This window comes from Electrona antarctica (assembly GCF_951216825.1).
Source record: "Electrona antarctica genome assembly, chromosome: 15".
In the NCBI taxonomy this organism is placed as follows: Eukaryota; Metazoa; Chordata; class Actinopteri; order Myctophiformes; family Myctophidae; genus Electrona; species Electrona antarctica.
Genome location: NC_136796.1, coordinates 44,621,461 through 44,638,237, shown reverse-complemented (window position 1 = coordinate 44,638,237; position 16,777 = coordinate 44,621,461). Strand labels below are relative to the sequence as shown.

Below are 16,777 nucleotides of genomic sequence, written 5' to 3'. Positions count from 1 at the left end.
TCAGGTGTGCATTATAAAGGAAATGCATTAATGACAATTAAATGGCAAAAGACAATTTCCAGGTTATATGGGCAGCCAGGGCAGGGCAGGCACATTGGAAGACATGCTTTGCCTAAGGGGATTAGTGAGGTCAAAGGAAGCTACAGGGCTTATTCAGCTTGTGTCCAAGGAAGGGACGGTTTCTTAATGGCCTTATACAGTACATTGTGAACCCAGAGTTCACGTTGAGTCAGCAAAAAAAAAAAAAAAAAAAACACGTCCACACTGCCGACTTTAACATAGCATTACAATGCACAATGCTTGTCCTTCCACCTCGTTACAATCATCAAACATAATTATAGTTTAAAAAAAATCACCCCGTGTGAAATGAGGGGCGCTCTTATACATCATCTTGACCTAACATGTCGGTTTGCTCAGACACATATGACGTAAATTCTCCATTCATTGTCAATGGGATTTAATGTTTGTGTTTTAGGCAAAAATCGACACTATAGCTGAATATAGGAGGCCCTCCATCCATCTTCAACCGCTTATCCGTAGTGGGGTCGCGGGGGCCACCAGAGAGCTCCAGACATCCCTCTCCAGAGCAACATTAGTGACTTCCTCCTGGGGGATCCCGAGGCGTTCCAAGGCCAGTGAGTCGATGTAAATCCCTCCATCTGTGCCTTGGTCTGCCCCGGGGGTCTCCTCCCAGTGGGACGTGCGTCGAGGACCTCCCTAGGGAGACGCTCGAGAGGCATCCTAACCAGATGCCCGAACCACCCAAGCTGGCTCATTTCCAGGCGAAGAAGCAGCGGCTCAACTCCGAGTCTCCCTCGTGTGACTGAACTTCTCATCCTATCTCTAAGGGAGATGCCAGCCACCCGTCGTCTCTTGGCAATATAGGGCGCATTGGAGTAACTAAAAGTATTTTTCTTCCAGTGGGGGGCTCAGGCTTCATACACACATATCAGACGAACATGCTCTGTGCTGTCCGTGTTTCATGGCCGCCTCAATGCTTTTCCAATGGAAGTCTTGTGGTTTGACCAAACAGTTGTGTGTGATGGGGGGAGGGGGGGCAATCAAACACAAGTGTTTGGTCAAACCACAAGACTTCCATTGGAAAAGCATTGGGGCGGCCATGAAACACAGGCAGAGCACAGCACAGTTGTTCTTTATGTGTGTACGAAGCCTCTGAGTGCGTCCACTGAGGAAAGTAGAGCTTTCTAATTACACAAGCCGCCGAGAGACTGGTCTGCATTTGATGCGAGCGCAGGAAGAGAAGAGTAGCATAGCTGTGGACCAGAACTAGGACGTGTGGAGCGTTGTCCTCATGGGTGTTTTAGGTTATTCTCGGACTGCATTCCTGTGTTTCTAGCTGATCTAAGTGAGTGGGAGGTGTTGCCTGCATGTTTTTTCAGGCTTGCACGATACATCACTTTTATTCCATACGACCACCATACCCTGCAGATAAGATTTTCTACTGTATTCAACTAAAAATAAATACACATTGCTGGAGAAATAAATTGATTGATTGATTGATTGAAATATTTATTAACAGTTTGCAGAATTACAGTACATTTCAAGCACAAACTCAATACAAAGACTGTTAACTGTGAGTGGACAACCCAATTAAGCATTACACTTGTTTACAAGAGGGTCCACCTTGTTCAATTCATCAAAACATTTAGAGACGTACAAATAGACACTTCTATATATAGTCAAAGAACAGAACAGGAATTCATCATAAGGGAGGTAAAAAGGGAAAAGAAACATATACAGTGAGGGAAAAGAAAAGGGAAAAGAAACATATACAGTGAGGGGAAAAATATCAGTCAAGCATGCAGAATAATTTGTTACCTGCATTATTAAAAAAATCACACCCGTGTGAACTGAGTGGTGTAAGGTCTTATATAGACTGATCAGCTGTGGTCTGACGTAATGTCTGACGTAATGAAATCACACCCGTGTGAACTGGGTGACCGTGCTCATTTTTTTAGCACAGACAGACAGACAGACTAACAAAGCCAGTTGTAGGAGTGGTTTACACCACTCAAAAATAAAATAAAATTAATAATAATAATAATATTTAAAAAAAATGCCATCGGGGGTGCATACTTAGTTTAGACTAGTCATTGGTTAGACATGGGTTAAGGTTAGGTTTAGGGTGAGGGTTTGAGATAGGTTGTAGTTGTAGGACTAATGACTGGTCTCGATTACGTATAGGAATGAAGACAACATCGTGCGGGGGCCCCACTGGGGGCAGAAACCATACGATGCGTGTGTGAGCAATTACTGTAAAAGCAGGTGACGCGTCGCAGGCAGGGGTCAGGTTCATGCACCGTGCACCGTGCAGGAGACTGGGGTTTGAATCGATTCCTCCACTGTGCCTCCAGCTTTATTGTTCACATGTTGGAAGCCGACAGGAGAGTAGTACACAATGCTACTGATGTCTGTGTGCAACACTCTTGAAAACACGTAGTCTTGCATTGTGGGTTTGAGCTGACAGGCACTTTTTTATGTCAATCAATCAAGTCACCTTAATTCAAGGCAAAACAAATATTTTTTATATTTAAATTATATATAAAAAATATAGGCAAAAAAACATTTTTTTATATTTCAATTATATATATATATATATATATATATATATATTATATAATATTTTTTTAGGGGCATGTCATGTGTGACCTGCACAGCCTTTGTGATCTTTGGGCACCCCTGCTGTACAGTGTACTGTCAACGGTCAAGTCAGCTTGCAACTCCATGTGTATACTGGAGGAGACACGGTTTTCGACTACACCCTCCCCGAACCAAACCAGTAACAGGGTTGGCAGTGCAGTGCCAGCTGGGGGGGGGGGGGGGGGGGGGAATCTGTTGCTCAGCTGCATTGCCTATTCCCCAACACAGCTATGGTTCCGTAACCATGGTGTTCCCAGTAGGCCACATGGTGGTAATCACTTTCAACAGAACTCATTGCCTGCCCTGGGTGGAAGCTCGTCCGTGTCTTACCCTTTGAGAGAGACCCAGTGTAATGTCAAACACCAGTGGCGTGCACAGATAGACACTAGGGGTGCCCCCCTGCCCCTTTCCCTCTGGACAAATGTATGTGCCCTTTTGTAAAAAAAAAAAAAAAAATCTTTCTTTTTTTGGTACAGTATGTGAACCATGCTTCTAATATATTATTTAGGCCCCAAAATCTATAAATCCCCTCTAAATGTCTGTGCACGCGCAACCTGTGTTACAACCTCTGACTCCACCACTGAAGAAGGCCATTCCAGGTCAAAACTTTGGTTGTCATTAAATTATTTTGCATCGTGGCTATGACTTAAAATGTTTAATCCTATATACTTTGTTGACCGGGGTCCCCCAGGGGTACTTGGCCCTTCTCTTTGCCGAAAATAGACAATCTACAAGCTCATATACAATGCGTAATAACACGATGTGCTCTGAGTGTCCATCTATTTTAGTCTCTAGACACTGATGAGATTCCAGGCAATGACCTCTGTTGCAAAAGAGTGCCTTGCATTTATGCTATCATTTGGCAGCGTAAACATTAAATATTTTATAGCGTCACTTTGCAGCAGGAACCAACAGCAGCGAACTCCAATGCTATTGCTATTGAACATCCTTTACGTCTGTGTTGGCTAAAAAATATTGAAAAGTATATATTAAAAAAGTGCTTCTGACAAAACCAGCTAACTCCATTGGACCCTCAAACGGTCTGCTAAAGCAGCTAACTCCACCCCTCTCCCCCTCTCATGCAAGTATTTGATGAGGCAGTATTGTTTTGTTTTAAATTAAAAATAAGTATTTATTCATTTCCTGGGGATAAAAAATAAAATAAATCATTTCTTGAAAAATGGACATTTTGAAGTTGGCTGGTTTCGATCTGCCCGACAGCAGAGCTATACATTTTGTATATCAGAGTTTGAACAGCTAAATCTGCCCTATAGCTGCCCCAACATTCAGAAAACATCTAGTAAACAACATGTTGTCAGGAGAGGCAGCAGTCCAGTGTATTATGTTTTTTTCAGTGTTTTTTTCTTTGTGTTCTCTCCGTTGATACTGTTGATATATGTTATGGTGCACTGAACGGAATTTTGTTGTATGTCTCATACAGTGACAATAAAGATCTTATCTTATCTTATCTATGAAGGACAAACACTACCTGAGTAACGTACTGGCGAGGATCTGAGGTGTCAGGAACACCTTTTTCCCTAGGCTGTCAGAGTGTTAAGAGTCCTGAACAACACTGGACAGACAAAATGCATTCAATCTGTAGGCGTTAGTAGTTTTGCCCGTTGTATATATATGTGTATATAGACTGGTCGTGGGCGGCTGTGGCTCAGGAGGTAGAGCAGGTCGTCTAATGATCCGTGGGGTCGGCGGTTCGAATCCCGGCTCCTCCTGTCCTGTCTACATGTCGAAGTGTCCTTGGGCAAGACACTGAACCCCAAATTGATCCCGATGTGCTGGTTGGTACCTTGCATGGCTTCCGCCGCAATCGGTGTATGTGTGAATGGGTGAATGTAATGCACAATCTAAGTAAAGCGCCTTGGATAAAGGCGCTATAGAAATGCACCATTTACCATTTACTGGTCTGCCTATGTGTAACTTTACTGCACACTTTTATTAAATCTCTAAATACGTGCAACTCTGCACATTCCCATTGCTTTTAGTGTTTTAACTGTGCCATTGCCAACTTTATTTTTCATTGGTTATTCTTCTGACAATAAAGTTGAGTTTGAGAATAGATATCAACTGAAATTCGATTCCAAAAAGCTTTATCACGCAAATAAGCTGATGAGTGACATTCTGAACATACATGGACTCACGTCAGCAATGTATTAAAGAGGGTTGACTTAAGCACTCAGTATGGCATGCGACTCAATGTCCCCTGAGCTGTACCATCTGGAAGTTGTCACTTGCCTTTCGTGCAACAACAGCACACATCATGTAACCGTTGCTCATGAGCCATATAACAAGCAGGGGCGTGCAGAGAGTGTTAGAGGGGCACTTTTGGACAAAAATTGCGAAAATAGCCGATCTACAAGCTCACAACGCGCCGCAGCGCGACGCGTTGTGAGCTTGTAGATCTGCTATTTTTGGGGCGCAACCCGGCACTCTTTAGCTGGTGGAGATGCGGTGTAACGACATGGATTTCTAAACAAATTTGTTCAGTGCAAAATACTGTTCACGTTCACCATAGTTAAATGCTGCATTCGTGGTCTGGAAAGGGCAGTTGTTTTACAGACGGGTAAAAAGGGCAGGGGCTTCAGCCCCCTTTTGATGTCTATGTGTGCACGTCCCTGATTACAAGAGACTGTGGCAGAGTTTTATCTAGCAGCTGTCAGGCTGCGCAACAAAACCTAGGACTGTCGCCTGTGCTTAATTGATTAATTGATCATTCTGACCTTTAAGCAACATAATACTGATATGCACTATATGCACTACATGTGCTTATCTTGTCTTCCATTGGTTACTGCTAACTATTTTCTTTTTGCTCCCTGAACTGCAAACGTGTGTGTGCACAAGTGTGTGTGTGTGCGTGCGTGCGTGCGTGCGTGCGTGCGTGCGAGAGAGAAAATCAAATATGAGAGTGTACATACTAGCCTGACATTTTTCAAACATTGTCAAATACAGCAAAGAATTGCTGATCTACAAGCTCACAGCATGTTGCGATTGTTGACAATTTAAGTATAAAATATGGCTTATCTGATTAAAACGTACGTATAGTACGTTTTAATGTGTTTCAAAAGGCTTTGCCTCTTTTTAATGTGTCTGTTGTTTTTCAAATGTGAAGCATCATGAGGTGTAGAGAACGTACTGTATTTTGCTCCCCTGTATGCCCAGTGTGTATCGTGTGTACAGTTGGGTGCCACCGATATTGTCCCTTATCATTTGACCCATTTAGGCCTGACCTCAAATTTTTTTCTGAAATAAATATTTTCACGATTTTTCAAAAATAGCAGACCTACAAGCTCGTAGCGCGCCACTCGGTGGAGTGCCCCTCTAACAGAGAGTGTTAGAGGTTGTATCTATGAGCTTGTAGATCTGCTATTTTTCAATAGCTAAATTATAACATAATGTTTAAAACACCAAAAGGGGTTCCCGCCCAAAATGGGTTAACTGTCCTTTTGCGCAGATCACGCAAAACTCAGCAAAAAGAAAAGGACAATATCGATGGCCTCCAACTGTAAGTGACAAATACAATCTGATTCTGATTCTGAATAGTAGCCATCCTGGCTATACTAGCCAGGATGGAGAGTGTGTGGAGACACTGGAGAGAGAGAGGTTAGATTGTCTGGAAGGACACCTAGGGGACACACAGATGATGGGAAGACGTAAGAGGGAGCTAGGAAGACGGAGGCTCACATTTTTAGGAGAGATGGTCTGGACATCTGGACAAGTGAGAGGTAACAGGACAATAGGACAATATTCATATCTGTTGGGGTAAGACGGGGAGTGGTCAGAAACAGGGCGGGAGAAGAAGAGGATGGGGAGTAACAACAGACATCCTGTCCTATAAGCTCAGATCTGCTGGGAGCCGTGTGTGTGTGTGTGTGTGTGTGTGGTCTTATGTAATAGAGGAACAACAACAGGTAGGTAAGCTGTTGATGTCCGTGACGCTTTGGTCCTCCTGGGACATTCGCACACTTTCTCTCTCTTCCTACCTGTGGATTAGAACCCAGGGCACCCACATGGAAAACCATCTAACATGGTAAATGGTAAATGGTGCATTTATATAGCGCCTTTATCCAAGGCGCTTTACATAGACTGTGCATTACATTCACCCATTCACACACACATTCATACACCGATGGCGGCGGAAACCATACAAGGCACCAACCAGCACATCAGGAGCAATTAGAGTTCAGAGTCTTGCTCAAGGACACTTCGGCACTAACTCTGGGGGAAGCCCGGGTTCGAACTGGCAACCTTGTGGTGGTTACCATCCAGCCACTCTACCGCTGAGCCACCGCCGCCCCAAAATCTACCAGCCAAAGTAAAATACCTCCTGGCTGGGCCTGGCCAAGGGAAACATTGGGCTTTTAGGCCAGAGGCACGGCTACTCTGACAATTCTTATTGTGCCCCCCAGTGTTGATTTTGTCGACTAAAACTAAGACGAAAAATGTTCGTCGACTACCTTTTTCCACTGACTAAACTAAATGGAAAATAAATAAAAACTAAGCAATGATGACTTAAACTGAGGCTAAATATATTGACAATTTCGTCAACAAATAGAAACTAGACTAAAATGTTAGGGACTAGTGGACAAGAGATCCAGTATAAGTCATTTTACAATTAGTTGCATGCTGAAAATAGCCGATCTACAAGCTCACAACGCGTCACGCTGCGACGCGTTGTGGGCTTGTAGATCAGCTATTTTCAGTAAGTGAAAAAAAAAACTGTCATTACGACGGCATCAAGTCAACTGTAGATTTAGTCGACTAAAACCTTATGATATTTAGTCGACTAAAACTAGACTAACACCAAAACATTCCGAGTGACTAAAATGTGACTCTAAAACTAAATGAAAAAAACGTCTCAAGGGCCTATGACTAAAACTAAAATAGAATTTTGCTGCCAAAAACAACACTGGTGCCCCCCTATGTGGCTACCTGCAAACTCTGGGCAGACCAGCTGCTCCTCCAGGTGACCACCACGGCAAGGCCTCAGTACAGGAGGTGATAGAGCTTTTGTTATAAGGGCTCGATCCTCTAGCCTGGTGAAACTACTCCCCCTGCTGGACAACATTGGGCGGAGTCAGGTTATCGATCCTCACCTGTGGAATCAACTTCCATTGGAAGTTAGACAGGCTATACCTCACTGCAGGGCACTTTTAAAAAGACAAATTTTTATAGGATGGATGAAACATAAGGAAATTAAGGAAACAAAATGCCAACACACTCATGTTACAAACTTAACACCACCGCAAAGTAGCCTGAAAGAGGTGCAGTACAGACAGATATTGGATCAGTTATTGACAACTCCCTATAAAACTATTTTTTTTAAATTCTTTTTTTATTAATAAATGTTTTATCCCACAATTTTGTAACCCATTTTTTCACCCAGTGTCAATTATCTAATGTAATCCTGGGCAGTGTAGCGGACTGACCTTGATGCTTCCTTCTATGCATGTGGAGTCCAAGCTGCTTCTTTTCACCTGACACGGGGAGAGTCCTATAAAAAAAGTTAAAACACTTGGGTGCTTTGTTCAACGATTAGATCCATTAAAATCTGATTCTAATGGACTTTGTTAATTTAAAAAAAAGACAACAATATTTTTGCTTCATATTTCTATTTCATTACATAGTTAACAGACACTGGCTTGGATAACCTGGAGCAGAGAGGTCAATATAGCCCTGCCATCTAGTGGTTGTATGTATAATTGACTGAATAGAATTATGCTAGTGCCTGGTAAATGATTTCTTGGGTTGGAAAGATTTTCCTAAACTGCCACAAATAAGAGCAACACCCGAGGCTTCTACATTCTGTTTTAGAAGGTAAGATAACCTTTTAAAACTTTGACCATATAGTTGCAATGTCAATGTGTTATTGTATTACTATTTCCTTTTTTTAAAAACTGTGTTTTTAATAAAAAGCAAGGCTTTTGCACACAGGCGACAGGTGTGTAGGAGAGGGTACGGTGCCCAACAATGAAAAAGGAACAAACACAAACAAACACATTATCTTGTCCGGACGAGATAATATCTTGTCCGGACGAGATAATATCTTGTACGGACGAGATATTATTTTTTACGGACAAGATAAAATATATTTTGAATGCATGGCCATTCAGGGGCTCTGTAGAAGACAGTGTGCAGGTGTTTGTTCCTTTTTTAAAACTGTGTTTTAAAATAAGCCAACTCCAATTTGAATCATGTTAATATTTAATGTTAGTTGTTTTGATGTGACATTTTAAAAATAATTAATTGCAGATGTGTCTAACCAGAATGTTCCAGTGTGCGGGGAGACGGTGGGGTCCGTCCAGAAGCACACTGGTGAAAACCACACAGACACGTGTTTGCCAATCAAGCTTCAGCTACAAACAGGTGTCACTTATTATAAACTTAACTAGCCTATAATGACCATGACTCAAAATAGATATTTTTTAATCACAAATGAGCGTGGAAAGAGTTCAAAATATAATTTAATTGTTAAGTGTCTGACATTACTTTTAATTACTTTAAAATAAATTGAGAGAAAGCACTGCGAAGCAGAATGCCTGCAACACTCCTCTACACGGACAGAGCACAAATAATAAACTGTGAAAAGGACATTTATTGTGTGTTGGCTGTTCTTTCAGTTTCCTACTTTAAAATAAATGCCAACTCAAAACTCTTTTGCTGTGTAGACCATGACTATGTTAAAAAGTGATGTATTCAGGTTTGAATGTGATGATTTACACACATACCTCTAGTCTACACTGAAAGTACTGCAATGTGATGCAACATGTTAAGAGGGTATGGACAAAGGTCACAGTTGCTCTGAAGCAGTGTTGATTTCGTGGACTAAAACTAAGACAAATTTTTTTTCGTCGACTACCTTTTTCCACTGACGAAAACTAAATGGAAACAAAATGAAAACTAAGCTATGATGACTAAAACTAAGACTAAATGTATTGACAATTTCGTCAGCAAATAAAAACTAGACTAAAATGTTAGGAAGGGACTAGTGGACAAGAGATCCAGTATAAGTCATTTTACACTTACACTGATGAAAATAGCAGATCTACAAGCTCACAACGCAGCGTGACGCATTGTGAGCTTGTAGATCGGCTATTTTCAGCAAGTGTAAAATAATCAACTGTAGATTTAGTCGACTAAAATCTTATGATATTTAGTCGACAAAAACTAGACTAACGCTAAAACATTCCAGGTGACTAAATTGTGACTAAAACGTTTCAGTCCAAAGACTATGACTAAACTAAAATAGTAAATTTGCTGCCAAAAACAACACTGCTCTGAAGTCTGAACTGCCCGTAAAAACCACAAAACCAAGCTCTGGGGTAGATGCCAACTTGATTGGTGAATGGGAACCCATTGCAAACTGCCGTACAAAGATGCACTAGGAGCGCATTCAGCACAGCTTCCCACAGTTAAAGCCAAATTCCAATACCGAAAATCTCGACCACTCGCTCACTCCCACTCCATCACTCCAGCATGGCAGTGTTATGGTGGAATTGGTGACCTGCCAAAAATGTGTGACCATGTCTTGTGGACCATGTCTTGTGGACATACTGTAACTTACATGGAGGTCTTCAATCCATTTAGACCTGAGGACGATTCTACAAAATGTCTTCTGAATCCTGACAGTTTTCTGGAAAACCCCATGTTTCTATATCAGTGGTTCTCAAACATTTTCATGTCAAGGACCCCCAAAATGACATGTTCTTGGCCGCCAACCCCCATCTTGAAAGTATGTTGTTCCAGGGACAGAAGTAAGATTTGAGTTAAAAAACGTTCGCTCTGAAAGAAGATATATTCAAAGATGTGCGCCACATTTTCACGATTTTTCAAAAATAGCAGATCTACAAGCTCGTATCGCTGGCACTCGGTGCCACGCTACAACATACATAACATAATGCTTTAAAACACCAAAAGGGGTTTCCCGTCCAGAATGGGTTAAATATGTGGCCTGAATACCGCTATTGAACTCTACACAAATATACTAAACTGCATTGATTTACATTCGGAAACTGTACCATTATGTGATCGTATACGCACAGATTTCAGCTAGGTCACCAATTTCCCTGTAACAACACCACCATGCTGGAGCGATGGAGTGTGAGTGAGTGAGTGGCCGAGGTATTTGGGTATTGGAATCCGGCTCCGGCTATAGGCGACGGATTTACCAGCCTATTGTATGACCTCCGGACGGTATGGACGAACCCACGCTAGGGTTCAGAGGGTGGACAGCACTCTGAGCCATGGATTCACAGGAGGAGGAGGAGGAGAACGCGATAATGAAAAACGCTTCTTACTCGCTGGAGATTCCGAGGCCTGAGGAAGTAGGCAAAAAAAAGAAAAAAAAGAGAAAACAAAATTAAGAAAGTCATAAATGTACACTAATTGTTTGGCACTATAACATGACTTGATTATCAATGTGTTTTCTGGAATGTGATAGAATGTAGTCTTTAAACCCTTCTGGGCGGGAACCCCTTTTGGTGTTTTAAGCATTATGTTATGCTTTAGCTGTTGAAAAATAGCAGATCTACAAGCTCATAGCGCGGAGGTCTGCTATTTTTGAAATATTTATTTATTTATTGAATATATTCTTTCAGAGCGAACGTTGTTAACTGAAATCTTTGCGTCTGGAGGGGTCCCTGGAACAACATATTTTCAGATGGGGGTCGGCGGCCAATTACATATATTTTTGGGGTCCTTGACGTGAAATAGTTTGAAAACCACTGACATGAGGTTTTTCAGAGAACTGTCAGGATTTAAAAGACATTTGTAGAATCGTCCTCAGGTCTAAATGGGTTAACTCGGTTTGGAAATAATCGTAGTCACCCTATGAGGCTTTTCAAAAACAAAGCTGCGGTTCATTGTCAAAGTTCACTTCACTTATTTCTCCATATGGTTGGAGTAAAATACCAGCAGCGCTGCTACTGTTGAGTTTATTACATTTAGGCTAAACAGATACATTACCATCACAGTACAACCATTAAAGTACATGGTGGAAATAGATTTCAATATGTAGGTATACATATAATCTGTATTTGTATGTAAATCTGATTACAAATATATTTTGTAGCCTGGGCACATTTCTTTTGTAATAATTAATCTCGGTTCTAGTGTCCTATATACTACACTGGTTCCTGTGTGATCTGATTGTTCTCTCTTCACCCCTCCTAGGTAACTGAAATGGCCAAACCATGGGCCTTGATCTCAGAGGTCGGGGGAGAGCATGGTTACCTGGAAGAGCTGGTTGACTTGGTGAAACGACACTTCCGGACAGTCTGCTACAGAGAACTTCTGCACGATCCCCAGCTCCACGCCCCCAAAATCGAGGCCATGTTTATTTGGAAGTTCAGCCCGGTGGCAGAGCCTAGCTTGCTTCGATCTCTGCCCAACCTGAAGGTCATAGCCAGCGGCGGCGTGGGCGTAGACCACATGAACCTGCCCTTCATCGCCAGTCTGGGCGTGAAGGTGTCCAACACCCCTGGTGTGGTCAGCGCTGCCACTGCAGATATTGCCATGGCTTTGCTTCTTTCATCGGCACGAAAGATTTTAGAAGGTAAGATTGTTGCCTTTGGGTCACGGTGGCACAGTCGGTAGTGCTGTCGCCTCACAGCTAGAAGGTCCTGGGTTCGATTCCCGCTGGGGACGCTGTGGGCGCTGGGGGCGTGTTCCCTCCTCCGTGTCATCAGTGCCCATACCCGAGGCGGGGTTGGCGAAAGGGCCTTTCTGTGTGGAGTTTGCATGTTCTCCCCGTGTCCCCTAGGGTAGGTACCCTCACAAAAACATGCCGTAATCCTGGTCTCTAAACTACCTCCCCCTGGCCAGCCGGGGCGCCCAATGGAGGGGGAAGGAACTGGTCGGAATAACGTGTTCCTTCCACGCGCTACGTCCGGCCGGGGAAACTCTCCCCTGTCGGGTGAAAAGAAGCAGCTTGGACTCCTCATGCATAGAAGGAGGCATGAGGTCAGTCCGCTGCCCCCCCAGGTTGGCAAAGGAAGTATAGCGCCCAGGATTACATAAGATAATTGACACTGGGTGAAAAAAATGGGTTACAAAATTGTGGGATAAAAAAGATTGTTGCCTTACTCGCTTAGGTAAAAACCGAGTGGAATAGTAAGAGAGTGGCGACACTAGCGTTTACTCCCATTGTAACAATGGAATGTGGAAGTGCTCATTCTATCTCAATGGGATAGTCCAATGTTTGGAACTATAGCCCATAGGCACCCGTTTTGTGGCGAGATCAAAGCGTGTCGCCGCTCTCCTACTCTACACTCTGGGTAAAAAGAAGCTTCTCTTAAATCCAGTCCCAAATCCACTCTGCCAATAACCAAAACAAGCTATAGCTTTTTTTGAGAGCTCAATCCTGTTTTCATAAAAAAAAACATTGTTGGAACACATTTTCTGGTCCATAGGTTACCAAATTGCTGTGGATCCTAGGACCACCGAAATACCGCACAGCCTGATGGGATTTGAAGTAACAGGATCCACTTTGGGAATCATTGGGATGGGAGAGATTGGCTACAAAATAGCTCAAAGAAGCAAGGGGTTTGAGATGAAAATCCTTTATCACAATCGAACCAGAAGGTAAATAGTCTCGTGTAGCTATAGTTGTTTGGAGATTTCCACCTACCAAAACATCTGGGGCCTTCTACATTCAACAGCCGCAAGACAAACCGTCCAAATATGAATGACGGCCTAAAGACTTTGCATTGGTTCTGCAATGCGGTTTGTTTTCTAATAGTTTCCACCTACTGTAGTTTTTAGAATTTAGATGTCACCAGATGTTTCAAAAGGCGGAGATCTCCAATCGTCTGCATGGCTACGCAAGACTAAAAGGTCAAACACAAACTAAAACATAACATACATTTGACCGGGGACGGAAAGAGTACTAGAATATCCTACTCAAGTACAAGAACTCTTACTTACTACAAGTACTCTTAATCTCCATCCTGGCTAAACAACACAATTACTTTGTTACATAATGGTAACAGTGAACCAGTGTTGATTTCGTCGACTAAAACTAAGACAAAAAATGTTCGTCGACTACCTTTTTTCACTGACGAAAACTAAATGGAAACTAAATGAAAACTAAGCTATGATGACTAAAACTAAGACTAAATATACTGACAATTTCGTCAACAAATAAAAACTAGACTTAGGAAGGGACGCGTTGTGAGCTTGTAGATCGGCTATTTTCAAAATACATTTTAGTCGACTAAATCAACTGTAGATTTAGTCGACAAAAATCTTATGATATTTAGTCGACTAAAACTAAAACATTCCAGGTGACTAAATGAAAACTATTCAAGAGACTATACGACTAAAACTAAAATATAAATTTGCTGCCAAAAACAACACTGCAGTGAACAGTATACCTGTTTTCTCTGGGTGCTCTCCTCTGTTCAGAAGCGCTGAAGATGAGATGATGGTGGGCGCCAGTTACTGTGAGAACCTGGACGACCTGCTCAGGAGGTCAGACTTTGTCATGGTGGCGGTCAACCTGACCCCTCACAACGTCGGCCTTATTGGACACAGAGAACTGTCCCTCATGAAGTCCACTGCAACGCTGGTGAACATTAGCAGAGGTTAGCGTCACTCTTCTCCCTCAAAAAGTCCAGATGTGTTGATTTGAATCCTTTTTGGATTACCTAAAAGATGGAGTGCCGTGATTTTTTTCCCCACCCTAAAACATGATCATGCAGGTCTTATTGGTATATAAGGAGGTATATTTTTTTCAAAAAAGTGTACAGTAGGCCTATTTGTTAAAATGTTGTTTTTATGTGGGCACGCCCACCAGTTCATTAAGTTTGCCTGGTTTGCCTAGTGGGTGGTGATGGGTGGTGATCCACCTGAACTGAAGCCGCACGCACCCACAGCTGTAGTCGTATGATAAAGGGGGAGGGGTTAAGGGAGGGGCTGATAGTGTGATGTCACTATATTACTGTTTATTTCATTGGCCCGTTTGACTGTCAAAGGGTTCAGCCTCCAGGAAGAAACCCTAAATACAAAGTTAACACACCATTGCACATAAAAACGACTCCAGGGTGTCTAATGAAGTACTGTCACCTCATAGACACATGGAAACAGTGGCGTGCACAGACATTTAGAGGGGCAGGTGCTCAAGTTAAAAAAGGGCACCTTGTGCAGCGCGTGGAACCGGCCGGTTGCCTTAATCTATTTTGGGCGGGAACCCCTTTTGGTGTTAGCATTATGTTATGCTTTAGCTATTGAAAAATAGCAGATCTACAAGCTCATAGCGCGCCACCGAGTGGCGCGCTACGAGCTTGTAGGTCTGCTATTTTTGAAAAATCGGGGGGAAAAAAAGGAAAAAAAGGGCACATTGCCAAAAGGGCAGGGGGTGCTCTAGCACCCCCTAGTGTCTATCTGTGCACGCCACTGCATGGAAATACTGGAAAAATACAAACATTGTGGCACTCCCTCTTTAACCAGTGGTTAACCAAGTGGTTAAGGTGATCCCAGGTAAGTGCCGTCCTAATGATAATTATATGTGAATGATTCTCAGGTGTAGTTGTGGACCATGATGCTCTGGTCAAAGCTCTCCAGCGTGGGACTATTCACGGAGCAGCATTGGATGTGACTCACCCTGAGCCCTTACAGAGGTCTGCAATAGCTATTCTGGTCACGCATGCACGCTCGCACGCACGCACGCACGCACGCACGCACGCACAGAGTAGAAACTTATTAAAAGTAGTAGACGAAAATATACCACACAGTAAAATATATCGGCTATGTATATAACTGTCTCATCAAGGGATTTAGCACCACCTGACCGATCAGAACTGTGGTGTCATTTTTCACTGTCTCAATGATGTGTAATCAAAAAAAATATATAATCTTAAATACTGAATTAGTGTCACTTACCGTAACTGACCGTCCGCACATGCGCGCACGCACACACACACACACACACACTAAATGGTCCCACTTTGGAGAGACTGCACCTTAATCTGAGGCCAGAAAATACAAACAACCATTACTGCAAACAAACGCACGCACGCACGCACGCACACGCGCACACGCACACACACACACACACCCCTCAGTGTTGATTTATTTCATTGTACACACTCTGAGTTAAACCAACATTCATGATTTTAAAGTAGCCCAAAGGAAATCCTCCTTGCTAATGTATTAAAAGTCTGCTTTCTTTCTTCCTTTGACACAGGGACCATCCACTCCTCAGCCTCCCCAACGTCCTCATAACGCCTCACATTGGCATCAACACCTACCAGACCGCCAGGAAGATGGTGCAGAAGATGGTGGAGAACGCTCTGGCCGCAGTCAACGGTCTGCCCGTGCCAAACGAAGTGAAGCCGAAGAACTGAGCTGTCGTTCAGTGTTGTTTTCGTCGACTAAAACTAAAGACGAAAAAATGTCCGTCGACTACCTTTTTTCCACTGACGAAAACTAAATGGAAACTGGATGAAAACTAAGCTATGGTGACGAAAACTGAGACTAAAATGTATTGACAATTATTCGTCAACAGATAAAAACTAGACTAAAATGTTGAGAAGGGACTATAGTGGACAAGAGATCCAGTCATTTTACACTTGGTGGCATGCTGAAAATAGCAGATCTACAAGCTCACAACGCGTGACGCGTTGTGTGCTTGTAGATCTGCTATTTTCAGCAAGTGTAAAATCAGTCATTACGACGGCATCAAGGCCCGCCAAAATACATTTAAACTGTAGATTTAGTCGACTAAAATATGACATTTAGTCGACTAAAACTAGACTAACACCAAAACATTCCAGGTGACTAAAATGTGACAAACTAAATGAAGACTATGACTAAAACTAAAATCTAAATTTGCTGCCAAAAACAACACTGCTGTCATTTTATACCCACAGTGAAGAGCTACCCCAGGCTTTGTGGCAACATAAAGCTGCTTCAGTTTCTGACTTTATTAAACAAAATATATAATGTTCAAGGCAAGCTACAGATGAGGAGTGATGTCGATAAGTAGGATACTTTTGTTTCAAGGATGAGGTAGATGTGCAAATGCAAATTGTGTGTGTGGGCGTGGCAGTCAGGAGGGCGAGGGCCAGGAGGATGTGGGTGGTGGTAGTTTAAGATTCAAACTCTC

At 42.7% G+C, this 16,777-nt stretch overlaps 1 protein-coding gene across 1 annotated transcript; it reads left to right on the top strand.

The window, feature by feature from the left end:
- Positions 1-10,916: 10,916 nt before the first annotated feature.
- Positions 10,917-16,016, top strand: LOC306938653 (putative 2-ketogluconate reductase; the record flags this gene model as incomplete). The annotated part of the gene is made up of 6 exons (XM_079522915.1): positions 10,917-10,997; positions 11,845-12,226; positions 13,083-13,254; positions 14,077-14,255; positions 15,194-15,290; positions 15,857-16,016. 6 exons carry the CDS (start codon positions 10,917-10,919, stop codon positions 16,014-16,016), a joined length of 1,071 nt encoding a protein of 356 aa, XP_079379041.1.
- Between the last annotated feature and the right edge of the window lie 761 nt (positions 16,017-16,777).